At 36.3% G+C, this 13,978-nt stretch overlaps 1 protein-coding gene across 1 annotated transcript in view; it reads left to right on the forward strand.

Moving 5' to 3' along the window:
- Nucleotides 1-13,978, forward strand: part of LOC131765157 (polycomb protein SUZ12-like) — a 63,434-nt gene that overhangs the window by 17,887 nt on the left and 31,569 nt on the right. The window contains 5 exon segments of the mRNA XM_067006906.1: nt 763-848; nt 2,626-2,857; nt 3,979-4,026; nt 4,029-4,071; nt 8,491-8,596. Coding sequence (XP_066863007.1) covers nt 763-848; nt 2,626-2,857; nt 3,979-4,026; nt 4,029-4,071; nt 8,491-8,596 — 515 coding nt within the window.

The following is a 13,978-nucleotide window of genomic DNA, read 5'->3' on the forward strand; positions in this document are numbered from 1 at the left end:
AGAGAACTATATAGAAGTGTACATAGTAGTTCAATATATTAGGAACTTAATGATGAATGAATGATTAAATATTAAAGTTTTTTGGACTATTAATGCCTTTGGGATTAAAGACAAGCTGTAGGGAAGTATTCTGGAACCTTAATTTGCAGAAACCTTTGTTAGAGTTCATTGATATAGAGAATATAGACTATTACTTTAAAATTAAATTTCCTAAACATTATAAACCAAGAGATTTCCCTAGGTAGTAAATAATATCTTAATTTTTGCTATCCCATTTAGGCATGTAAGTTTTATGTTTAATATTTTTTGAAAACTTTTTTTAATCCCTTTGGTTATAAGTTTCGATCAAATCAAAGAGCCTTTTAAGTTTAAATATCTGAGCATTCAAAATGAAATGAAATATGTAAAAATAGTAACCAGTTCAATTTAAATGTATCTTAAACTAAATAATTTTTCTGATAGATTTTAGAAGAAGGAAAAAAATTTTTAATGTTTATTTTGTGTGTTACCTCGCCTGAACTATTTCATTTGTGCTTTCTACTAAGAAGCCTTAACTGTATTTGTCAAATTTGAAACTGATTTTGGGAAACAGGAATGAGTAAACTTCTGAGAAGACTTCACTATAGGAAGTCTTTTTTGTAAATTCTCAGACTTCTTAGGAAAATGAATACTATTTTTTTAAAAATAGATTTTAATCATTTCTCGGCCTTTTGGCTAAGATCAAGTGTAAAATAGATTTTAAAGTATTGATTTTCTATTTAGATAAGCCATCACAAAATTCAGAAAATGAACAAAATTCTGTTACCCTGGAAGTCCTGCTTGTGAAAGTTTGCCACAAAAAAGGAAAGGTAATGTATAGGATGCTACTGGTAGATGAAATGGAATAATTTTTTTCATTGAATATGTTTATGCATATATATTGTTTATGCATATAAACCTTAAAAGCTTTTAAATATGTTGATGGCTGAATTGTAAAACTGATAAGCTCTTTTGCCAACCTCCCATATCTTCATGTTTTTTTCTAATCTGGCTATAGGTATCTGCATAGAACCTTCTGTTACAGGAGTATGACAGTGAAGGGAAGAAGCTATCTTTTAGCATCTTAGGACATAAATTCAGTTGCTTCCTGCCACTTCAGCCTCTTAGCTTATTTTTTGTAGCTATTTGTACACATTAATGTTTTAAATAAGGTCTAAGAGAGAGTTTTTCCCAAAAGGATTATATTGTAACACTACTCTCAGGCAAAGAAATTTCTGTTTCTAGAATTATCAGCCATTAACTTATAAATATATTGCTTCAAGTTTTTATTTATAAGATGAAATCATTTCACCGTCGAAACAAGTATTATGGTGGTTAAATTTCTGGGCAACCCACCAAAGCCAACAGAGATACTTTTAGTAGCCTTAAGTCCTTGGGTATTTTAAGAATGGGAGGGAATTCCCTGGCGGTCCAGTGGTTAGGACTTTATGCTCTCACTGCAGGGGGCCTGGGCTCCATCCCTCATCGGGGAAGTAAAAGCCCACAAGCCATGTGGTGAAACCAAAAAAACGAGGAATGACCTGTATAGAGGTTCTGATTGCTCATGCTCTTCCAAAATCAATCACAGTAAGGTGATATGGTGAAAACTGTGCTAGAGCATTGGTATGGAATAGACCAAGGTGATGGGAGACAGCAGTGTAAGTACATATTAAAAACTCTATAAAGTTAGCTAGTAATACTCCACGCTCTCACCCAACACCCATACACAACAAGTAGTGATGTGAAAATTCAAAATAATATTATTATTTAGACAAAAAAATGTGCCTGTAACTATAGTATGATCCTTTTTGTGTTTAAAAAAAAGTAATAGGCATACATATTTTCTTCAGAGGATAAATACAACCAATTGCTAATATTAGTCTTCTCTGGAGTATAAGACCCGGGGAGGGGGGTGGAGGCGACTTTTATTTTTCTCATTTTATATTCTTGTAGAGCAGACTTTTAAGACCATAAGCATGTATTCTGTTTGTTTTTAAAAAGAAGTTACCTAAAATATGTACTATATTTTCTTGTTAAAAAGGTCTTCTGCATCTTGCAATTTTTCAGCTTTGTTCTTTCGGCATAACTAGTTATATAATTACAGAACATTACTCATAAGATGATTAATGTTACTTCTTATAAACAATTATTTAAATATATGGATTTACTATTTCTCAGTGTTTTTGACAGTGGGGTTATTGTAATAATCTTTTTTCATTTCTAATAGTCCTATCAGTCATTTTGTTAAAATAGAATATTTAAGGGGAAAAGATTAATTTACATGAGTTGTAATATTTTAAGCATGGTTTTAGTTCTATATTTCTAACTTAAAACTTTCTGATGACCATCAGCTAAATATTAGATATACTATTATATCATTGTTTTCATTGTATTGAGGATATCCTCAATTGGGCTAATATTTGAAAGATAGTTGATCCAAATTTTCTTTTTGCTTCATCACAATTTTCAGATGTATGGTTAGAATTTTAGCATGCCATTTGGAAATCACGGCCTATACCATATTTCCTATAGCTGTGATTAGAGGTTTTATTGTAATTCTTACAATTGCATATGCATAAATAAATATAATAATCTTTGCCTTTGCAGGATGTACGTTGTCCAATAAGACAAGTTCCTACAGGTAAAAAGCAGGTGCCTTTGAATCCTGACCTCAATCAAACAAAACCTGGAAATTTCCCGTCCCTTGCAGTTTCCAGTAATGAATTTGAACCTAGTAACAGCCATATGGTGAAGTCTTACTCATTGCTATTTAGAGTGACTTGTCCAGGAAGAAGAGAGTTTAATGGAATGATTAATGGAGAAACCAATGAAAATATTGGTAATTTTTATTTTAATAATTTTACTAGAGTTTGTTGTTGGAGATTAAGGTGATCAGTGAAAATGATTGAACTAATCCATCTTCATAGTATTCGTAATTGTGTACAGAATATTTCTTTTTTTAGTTATTTTCATAATTATTTAGAAGGAAAAGTGGTACAGAACTAGAAATAAATGCATGTGTTCTAATAGCATGGCCTTTATTTATTTGCAAATCTCTTATAGTCTAATGAGATACTTAATTTTATGGTACATTGGCCTTGCTCTTAGACTTTTGGCTATTATGTTGTACTAGGTATTTAATCTGTAAAATTCTCATTGTTGTATGATGAAACATTTCATGCAGCAAAATGAAAATACACACACACATATATATATATATGTATATATAAAACACTGGATGGAAAAGACTGGTGTTTAAATTAGTCTCTCAGCAAACAATGAATTCATTCCCCCCTCAACATTTTATTGTGAAAAATTTCATACATATGGAACAGGCAAAAGAATTTGGTAGTGAGCACCTATCTACCCACCACTTAGAGTCTACAGTTAACATACATCTATCCTTGTATCCTCCCAACAGTTCTGAATCCACCTTTGAGGTAATCATTCAAACAACAACATATAGGTGTTGGGAACACAGAGATGATTAAAAAGTCCAGTCCCATCTTCCAAAGGCTCATAACCTAGAGTATGGAGATAAACATAAAATATAATTGCAGCTAAATGATATGTGGTATAATAGAGGTATTTGTGAAGTTCAGGGGAGAAGCAGCTTGGAAGAAATAATCTTTGAGTCTTGAAGTATCCTTTGAAGTTCCTGGAAAGTAACCATGAATGAGGAGGGTTTTTTCTCCTTGCCTAGCAATAAAGATCATTCTGAACAGAAAATAACATTTGCAAAAATGTGGAGTTAATAGTGTCAATGAATATCAGAAAGTAAGGACATACACATAAGGTTGAGACATAAAGTTGAAGAGTGTTTGGATATTATTATATTGCAACTTAAGTTTATTTGTACCTCATTTGGGATAAATGTAGTATGTTATGTGAAGGGACTATATATCATAAATCTGTTTTTGCTTGAATATTTGATTCATGAGAAATGTTTGTCAAATTCAGATGTCAATGAAGAACTTGCAGCTAGAAGAAAACGAAATCGTGAAGATGGGGAAAAACATTTGTTGCACAAATGACAGTATTTGATAAAAACAGGTAATGTTGATGGACAAGCAAGGCTCCCATGTTTTAGAAATGTTTTTATTTTGAAGCAGAATATAGTGATGATACTGTTTCTTTGCCTTTGTTTCTCTTTATTCTTATGGATGAAAAAACAAATTTGCAAATACTGAACTTTTGTCTTTATCACCTAGAAAGCAATAAACACAGACGAGGAACTATTTGAACGGCTCAGTTAAGATTGTTCATTCAGCCAGTATTTTCTGAGTGTGTCCTCTTTGTCAGACACTGTTTTAGGCAGTGAGAAGGCAACAAAACCCCTGCCCTCATGGAGCTTAACTTCTAGTGGAGGAAATAGACACCACCCCCCAAAATTGTATCAACTAATGTCACTTAGTGGGAATGCTGTGAAGAAAAATAAAGAGAATAAATGGTGGTTTTGTAGAGAAAGCCTCTGAGGAAGGGTCATATTTGAGCAGAGACCTGAATAAAGTGGGCCCCATGCAAATCTTGAGATTATGTATTTACTAGAGTTAAGGAAGAAAAGTGTGTGAGATCATCGTTTGGCTCTGTGTGCATTTGGCACAGGGTAGCAAGGAGCACTTGGATTTATAATCATCTCTGCAGTTTTCAGTTGGGAATGAAGCATCTTAGTGCCAGTAAAAGAACCTCTGGGAAGCAAATACAGTATTCTTTTTTGATAGGGTTGAAGGGTGAAACTTATAATATGTCATGATTTCTTGTCCTAGGCTGCTCACTGGTAGTTAACACAGTCCACCATCAGGTATAGGAGAAAGAGCCAAGAAAAGCAATGAGTGTGTTTCTCCTGCTCTTTAAAAAGTAACTTGTTGCTTTAATGTAATCCACTTATTAGCCACTAGGGTAAAGACAGGTTATAGGGCTTTTAATGGGAAAGCAAAGGTGATTAGGAATAATGCCATGGATTTTGCTACCATATTGTCTTAGAATATATCACTTAATGTCGCTTAATGTTACCAGCAGAAACCAATATAGTGTTTTTTTAAAGTCAGAAATTTGAATGTAGATCAAAAATTTAAATGGAGAACAACAGAAACATATATGCTAAGAGATAGGGGTTGTGTCTGTGGGAGAAGCAATTAGGCTGTTGTTGCACACTGGGCTTCATCAGTGTTGGTAAATGTTCTATATATTTTAGGCAGCGTGAGGGTAAGGGTACATTCTTTTAAGAATTCTTTCTACCTTCCTTGTATTAACATATTCCTTGTACGTTAAAACAAAGAAACTGCTTTTTAAAAAAGTACCAAGAGGAAATCATGGGAGAATTTTCCCCAAACTTCTTTTGAAAATTTCCAAACCTATAAACATGTTGAAAGAACAATGCAGGTAGTAATACCCATGTACCCTTCACCTAGATTCATCAGTTGTTAACATTTTACCACATTTGCTTTATTTGTGAGTGTATTTTTGTGACAAACCATTTGAGGGTTAGATCATGACGCTGGATTTCATTCCTTATTCATAAACACTTCATTCAGCGTGTATCTCCTAAGAGCAGGGACATTTCCCTCCATAACCACAGTACGCCTATCATATTCAGGAAATTTAACATGATACCAAAAATACAGTACTCTCTCCCCAGTTTCCTCGATAATGTCCTTTTCTGTTCCCTACTCACCCCAGTTAAGGATTGCGATCTGTCAGTTGCCATATCTTTTCAGTCTCCTTCAATTTGGAACCATTTTCCAGCCTTTTTTTTTTTTTTTTGCCTTTTGTAACAACACTTTAAATACAGGCGTGTAGTTTTGCAGAATGTTTTTCAGTTTGGACTTTTGTGATTGTTTCTTTATGTTTAGATTCAGGTTAAACATTTTGGGCAGGAACACTCATTGGTGATGTGTTCTTTGTGGACGTCACAGACACAGCTGATATTAGGTTTGATCGCTTGGCTAAAGTGGTGTTTACCATATTTCTCCATTGTAATGGTCCCTTTTCACTTTAATTAATTAATATGCAACCTCTGTAATAATACATGAAACTGGATAAATATCCTTTTTCTCCCAACAGTTATTTTTTAACGCAATAGTTTAGCATCCATTGATGATTCTTACTTGAATAAATTATTCTATGGCGGTGGCCACATGGTAACTTTCTATCAGTTCTTCCATGTTTGGTTTGTTGGCATTTTTCTGTGAAGAAGAACGTTCCTTTTCTCAACCTTTTTTTAAATCAGTATGGATTAACGAATTCCACTTTTATTCAGTCTGTTTTAATCTATTGATGTTGCTATATTAATGCTCAAATTGTCCCAAATTTGGTGAGGAGGAGCCCCTCCAAGCAGGCTCCTAAGTCCCTTTGACTTGTTTTTATTTATTTATTTTCTTGTTTTCTGCAATATTCTTCTAGATATTCCAGGCTTTACATTCTCCTTTTCCTACCTCTGCTCTGGAATTGGCTGTTTCTTCAAAGGGTCATAGTTCTTTTCAGTAGAGGAGAAGTATTTGCCAACCAAGATCTGAGGAGTTAGATGTTTTAAAAATTCTTTTTATAATCTCTTGAGAAGCTAAAGTCTCCTTAAAGAATGACTAAAATTCAAAAGCCATATTGAAAGAGTATGAAATATGGAGTGAAATAAAAAAAAAACCTTCTTCTGAAAACAAAAACACCATCATAAGCCAAGTCAAAATAAAGATAACAAGTCAGGAGAAGATTAATTTCAACTCATAATGTATAGATAGATGCCTCATTCCTTTAATATAAAAAGATTATACTAAGTAAAAAGAAAAACACCACAGGCCAGTAGAAGAATGAGGAAGGGATATCGTGAAAATGTTTACAAGAAAAGAGAATATATATGGTTTTTAAACAACTAAAAGGTAAAACATCTGAATATAAAAGTACACTGAGATGTCATTTTTTCACTTAGCAGTTTGACAGATATCAAAAAACTTGATAAAGCACTGTTGATGAGGCTGTGGGGGAAAAGGCCCTCTTCATAGACTACAGGTAGGAGAGTACATTGGATTGTAGCTATCACATGTTCAGCCATAAAATAGAATATTATGTAGCCATGTAAACATGCAGGAGGAAAAAGTCCTTTCCATTTTAGAAGTATACTAATGTATTACCTATTCAAATTAGTAAATAAAATTATCTTCTAAATTATTAAGTTGAACAGCCTTGTTGATAAATTATTGAAGTAGAATAAATTCAGTAGCACAGCATAAAGACAAGAATTCTTTTTTTCTTTTTTCTTTTTTTTTGCGGTACGCGGGCCTCGCACTGTTGTGGCCTCTCCCGTTGCGGAGCACAGGCTCCGGACGCGCAGGCTCAGCAGCCATGGCTCACGGGCCCAGCCGCTCTGGCGGCATGTGGGATCTTCCCAGAGCAGGGCACAAACCCGTGTCCCCTGCGTCGGCAGGCGGACTCTCAACCACTGCGCCACCAGGGAAGCCCAAGACAAGAATTCTTAAGGCTCAAAATCATGCGGTGTTAAGAGCCAGACTTTGGAGACAGATTGCCTAGATTCTGTTGCTAGCTCTGGCTACTTACTGTGTCATCTTAAGGCAAGTTATTTAACCCTCTCTATGCCTCAGTTTCTTCTGAACAATGGAGTAATAACATCTACTTCATAGAGGTGTTGGGAAGATTAAATGAACTCTGTAAAGTCTTTAAAATAGTGCCTGGCATATAGTAAGCACTCAATAAATGTCAGCTAATACCACCTAACAGAATTTCTCTAAGACTGATGAAGAGATGCCAGATTCTTGATATACAATTAATTATTGAGTATGGTTGAAGAATGGTATTTAGGTTAGTAGTGTTTAATTGTATGGAGAAAATAACATAAACTATGTATACACACACAGATATGTACACACACATTAAAAGTATACTGTGAGTATGGGTAGAATTTCATCGATTCTTTGATTCAACCAGTATTCCATTTATTCATTCACCTATGAAATGTTTATTGAGCACCTGTATGTGCCAGGTGCCCCCCAGGATCTTACAGTTAATTAGTTTACTGGTCAAGTATAAAAGTCAAGAATTCTAGTTCAAGTACTTACAGTAGTTAAAGATAACAGAGACCTAATTCTTAGCTGTTCCCTAAAGCAAGTATTATAACACCGTTGTTACCTTGTTTTTAAAAGTATAAAGCCTGCGCACATGCTTTATACTTAACGTTTAAAACTTAGCAAGTTTTAAGACCTTAGGCCTATTATACTTTAAATGTTTAAAGTTATATCTGAGTAGCTACAGTAATGAAATAATTCTCTAGTAATAATTATCAGTACAAATCATTAAAATTTCTTTTGTCAGGAATGGAGTGTAGGTATATCTTTAAGTCTTGTTGGGCATGTAAGCTAGTTTATAAATTTAATAAGTGCTTTTTAGTATAAATCTAAAGATGTAGAATTTGTGTACTTACAATAATAGTCAGGTTACTTTAAAGTGTATGTGTTTGTGTAACAGGCGCTTACAGCTTTTAGATGGGGAATATGAAGTAGCCATGCAGGAAATGGAAGAATGTCCAAGAAGCAAGAAAAGAGCAACATGGGAGACTATTTATGATGGGAAGGTATGGACTACTTAGAAGACTGAGCACGTTATAGTTATGAACTCCCATTTTTTATTGATGTTTTGTTCCCCAAATGCAAATTCACATTGGAAGGAATTCAGATTGGAAGGAAGAAGTCCTTTTTTTTATACTTTGAAAAACACAAGTCAAAATTATCTAGTTCAGAGTATTTAATGGAAGGCATCATCCTTGGAACCAGGTTGCCAGCTTCAAATCTCCACTCCTAGCTATGTGGCATCTGGCAAATTACTTAATCCCCTGTGTGTCTCGGTGTTCTCATTTGTGAAACAAGGCATAGAATTGATGAATTAAATGAAATAATTAAAGATGCTTAGCACCGTGCCTGGCATAAAATAAGTGCTCAATAAATGTTAACTGATATTTTCAATTCCATTCATAGTAACAGCAGGTAACATATGACTAATTTATCAAGAAATCTTCAAATCTTAGATGAAGCAGGCTTAAAATAAGTCTTCTAAGAGACTTAAAAAATAAATAGGCATACATACATTTCTTGGATAGGCAGACTCATCAGAATACTAATGTCATTTATTTCTAAATATATTAGATCAGTGTACCAGCACAAGCAAAATCCTGATTTTTTTAAGCCTTAAATTAGTCTCAAGTTAACCTAGAACAATATGTAATAATACTAAGGAAAATTATGGAAAAGTTTTTTGAGAACCTTTACTTACCAGATAACAGAACATAGTATAAAGTTAAAAGAACTTAAATTTATGGTAAAATCTTAGCAATAGATAAGCCCATCACTGAAGCGTAGTCTTGAAATAGACCTGTATATTTTGAATTTAATCTATGATAAAATTGGTGTTAGATCTGTGTGGGAAAGATAAACTGTTCATTATCCATGTGACAGAATTGGTCTCTAGCCATCTGGAAATAAACTTAGACCTAATAAATTCCAGAAGGCTCATAAATGTAAATGTGAAAATTAACACTCTATAACTTGGGAAAAAATATAGCTGAATATTAATGTAATCTTGCTATGAGGAAAGCCCTTCTAGGTATGCTACAAAAGCTAGAAAGCATAAAATAAAAATGACTAATTAAAGTGAATCATATACTGCACAAAGCTAAAATTGAAAGCAAATGATGGACTGGGGCTAATATTTGTAACATACAGAAGGCTAATATGAATATGCAGTTAATAAAAACATAAGCAATCTAATTAGAAAAAATGGGTAAAAGTCTGACAGTTCTTAAAGCAGCAAATATAGATGACCAGTAAGCTTTTTAAAAGATATTCAATGTTACTACTATTCAAAAATACGCAAACAAAATCAGAGATACTACTTTTGACTAGTAGTTTGACAACAGTTACAAAGGGTTGAGAGTTTCTAGTTGGAGACGTGAGGGCACATGCTCTCAAATAATGCTTTAATGTAAGAATAAGTTGGTATAACCTTATTGGAGTGCAGACTGGCGATACAAATAAAAATTTTAATTTTGTATATAATTATTAACAGTTTTATGTAACAGTTAATTTTCATTCTACAGTTTTGTTACAAGGTAGCAACTGTTTAACTGAAAAGATGTAGATAACAAGTCTTGCCTGAATTTTTTTTTTTTTTTTTTTTTTTTTTTTGCGGTACACAAGCTTTTCCCTGTCGTGGCCTCTCCCGTTGCGAAGCACAGGCTCCGGACGCGCAGGCTCAGTGGCCATGGCTTGAGGGCCCAGCCGCTCCGCGGCACATGGGATCTTCCCGGACCGGGGCACGAACCTGTGTCCCCGGCATTGGCAGGCGGATTCTCAGCCACTGCGCCACCAGGGAAGCCCCTAGGTGATGGGACTTTAAATAATTTTTATTTCTTTATACGTATCTACAGTGCTTGAATTTTCTGCAGGTATTATCTTTCTGTTTTAAATTTGTTTGTTAAAGTTTGTTACGTTTATCCATGGGAGAGTAAGGATTGTTATATGAGTTGTTGGGTTTTCCCAAGAAATTGAGGCAATATAAAATGGGTATCCTTGTAAGTCAGGTCATATAGATTTGCTTCTTTTCAACAGCTCTGTGTTATTGTTTTAAATAAATGTCCCATAATTTACTAAACCAATGTCACTTCAATGGATAATTTATTTTACTTTTTTTACATTTCACAAATGTTGTAGTGAGTATACTTGTATTGGATTGACCACAAAGTTCGTTCAGATTTTTCCATAAGATCTTAATGGAACACCCAAACGAACTTTATGGCCAACCCATACGTGTATCTTTTTGCATTGCAAGTATTTTTATAAGATAAATTCCTAGATATGGATTCACTGTGTCAAAATTGGTTTATATGATTACACTTTCACTTCATTCCGGTCTAAAATTATAGTTTTAAGAGGGTTATTTGTAATAAAGATGTAGAGGGAGATTGGACTTGTGTGGCAGTAAAAATAAACAGGAGCCCATCGAAGGATTTCTGTGAAAGGGAATAGCATGAAAGCAGTCTTTGAGAAGATTATTTGGTCTCCTGGATATGGATTGGGAAGTAAAAATTAGAACCTGGGAGAGCAGCAAAGATACTGGACTAATAAGATAGTAAGGATCTATATACTTGATGATGATGTAAGAAAAGCAGAAGCAAGAATAGGGGTCAAATGTAATTCTGAAATTTTTAGTTTAGGGTCACTAGTAGACTGATAATGCTTGGAACAAAAATAATAGCACCTTAGAAGGAAAGAAAAGATAATACATTCAGGTCTAAAAACATATTTTATTTATTTATTTATTTTTCTCAGAACGCAGGCCTCTCGCTGTTGTGGCCTCTCCAGTAGCGGAGCACAGGCTCCGGGCTCGCAGGCTCAGCAGCCATGGCTCACGGGCCCAGCCGTTCTGCGGCACATGGGAACTTCCCGGACCGGGCCACGAACCCGAGTCCCCTGGATCGGCAGGCGGACTCTCAACCACCGCGCCACCAGGGAAGCCCTAAGCTGCACTTTTTAAATAAGCTTCCTGGGCAGTCGCACAACAGTGGTCCATGTATAGAGTGACCAAATTATTGTGTCTTCTCGGTTGCTTTGGGGAGTCAAAGTGGGCAATATTTAAAACTGCAGCAGGCATATGTAGAAGCAGGGAATATTCAAGGCAAACAGAGGTGTATAGTAATTGTATGCATGAATCAGATTTGAGAAAAGCTAGCCTGGTGGTTAAAGAACACAACGCTTAGGACAGACAGACCAGAATCTATCCTACTTACTTGTGTGAGTTGGACCAAGTTCTTTTATCTTTCTGACTGTTTGCTCATATGGAAAAGAGGTATGGCTGTACATAGAGCACAATATTCTATTTTGGCAAAAGTTGCTCGGGGTCCATTTGTGTTCTCTGCAACTTAACCCTTTCCAGTGTACAAGCATTTTTAAGTCGTTTGATGAAGTATTACATTTGACTTTCAGCTGTTCATTACTTTGGGCAAAGCTTCTATAGTGCTGCAGAGGTCAGAACCTATGCAGAGATAGTGAGAGGATGCTATAAGCTTCTTCTGCCGGTTTTGTAAAAATGTTTAAGCTTTTCTCCACTTCCTCCACCTGCCACCAAGAGATGAGAAAGAAGGCAGAGGCTGGAAATGCACACCAGGCAATACTGTGTCAGTTTGCCTTTTCTTCCGCTGCCAGTACTTCCCAGAGAGATTTCACCAAAAGTGCCTAAGCTTGCCATGGCCATTGTTGTGCAGGAATTTTCTATCTCTTGCTAGTCACATCCCCTTTTCCTTCTCCTGGGGCTTAATGGATGTTTGGGGGCAGGGAATAAAATGCAATACAGTGAAGTGTATATTCTGATTTAATAGGCTTGGGTTGAGGTCGGGCCATTGGTAGTTTTTAAAATCTCTCCAGATGATTCTAATGTACAGCGAGGTTTCAGAATAACAGTTATACATGAAGCACTTTGGGAATTGCAAAGGCATTGCAGAAATAAAAAGTGGCTATTGGTATTCCTTCACTATTTCTGCATTTTCCTTCCTGCATCAGGACTGTTGTGCAGGTGCTGATCATTTTCTTTTCAGCCCTTTTCGCTGTTTGCCTAGACCCTTCATCCCTCTCTCTAACCTCACACCCTACCTCCTTCTTGTCATTCACCCTGTAGTCCATCATCTATTTGGGATTTATCCTAAACTTGGTGGGAAGCCATTGCAGGGTATAAAGAGAGAAGTGGGGTTGGCAGAGATGCCTTTTTCAGACACCATACTGGCTAGTGTAAGAGAATGGCTAGGAGGGGGCAGGACTGGCATTGGGGAGACTCATTAGGAGACTGGCTTTGTGCACAGTGGTGGCCTTGGAGGTGGAGTAAAGCAGGCAGGTTAGAGTCCTATTTGGAAGGTTAGTGATGGCTTGGAGGTGAATAGGAGTTAGTGATGAATTGGATGTGGGGAATGTGGGTTAAGGATGTGGAATTGGGTAAATGGAGGTGCTACTTACTGAAATGGGAAACGTTTTCTGCCCCTATACTGGCCTGATAAACACCTTCTCACCCTTTAGACCTTGAATCAGAGATGCTTTCTTGTTTTATTTAGTTGTATTTTATTTTATTGCATTTTTGTTTGGGCTGTGATGCCAGCTTGCAGGATCTCAGTTCCTCAACCAGGGATTGAACCCAGGCCCCCTGAAGTGGAGGCACGGGGTCATGACCACTGGACCACCGGGGAATTCCAGCAGATATTATTGCTTTTCATTTTTTTCTTTTTGTAATATAAGTTTTCATTAATTGATTAATGAATTAATTCATTAATTAATTTTTGGTGGCCATGGGGCTTCGTTGCCGGGCGTGGGCTTTTTGTAGTTGCGGCGAGCCGGGGCTTCTCTTCATTGCCGTGCACGGGCTTCTCAGTGCAGTGGCTTCTCATGTTGCGGTGCATGGGCTCTATGCACGTGGTCCTCAGTAGTTGTGGCGCGTGCGCTCGGTAGTGGTGTCTCGCGAGCTTACTTGCTCCGTTGCATGTGAGACCTTCCCAGACCAGGTTGAAAACCCGTGTCCCCTGCCTTGCCAAGCGGATTGTATTTTTTGTTTTTGTTTTTAAACATCTTTGTTGCAGTATAATTGCTTTACACTGGTGTGTTAGTTTCTGCTGTATAACAAAGTGAATCAGCTGCATGCATACGTATATCCCCACATCCCCTCCCTCCTGCGTCTCCCTCCCACCCTCCTGATCCCACCCCTCTAGGTGGTCGCAAGGCACTGAGCTGATCTACCTGAGCTGTGTAGCTGCTTCCCACTAGCTAGCTATTGTACATTTGGTGTTGTATAGTTGTCAATGCTACTCTCTTACTACCTCCCGGCTTACCCTTCCCCCTCCCTGAGTCCCCAAGTCCATTCTCTATGTCTGTGTCTTTATTCCTGCCCTGCCCCTAGGTTCATTAGAACCTTTTTTTAAGATTTC

This window comes from Kogia breviceps, chromosome 11 (assembly GCF_026419965.1).
Source record: "Kogia breviceps isolate mKogBre1 chromosome 11, mKogBre1 haplotype 1, whole genome shotgun sequence".
NCBI classification, from domain to species: domain Eukaryota; kingdom Metazoa; phylum Chordata; class Mammalia; order Artiodactyla; family Physeteridae; genus Kogia; species Kogia breviceps.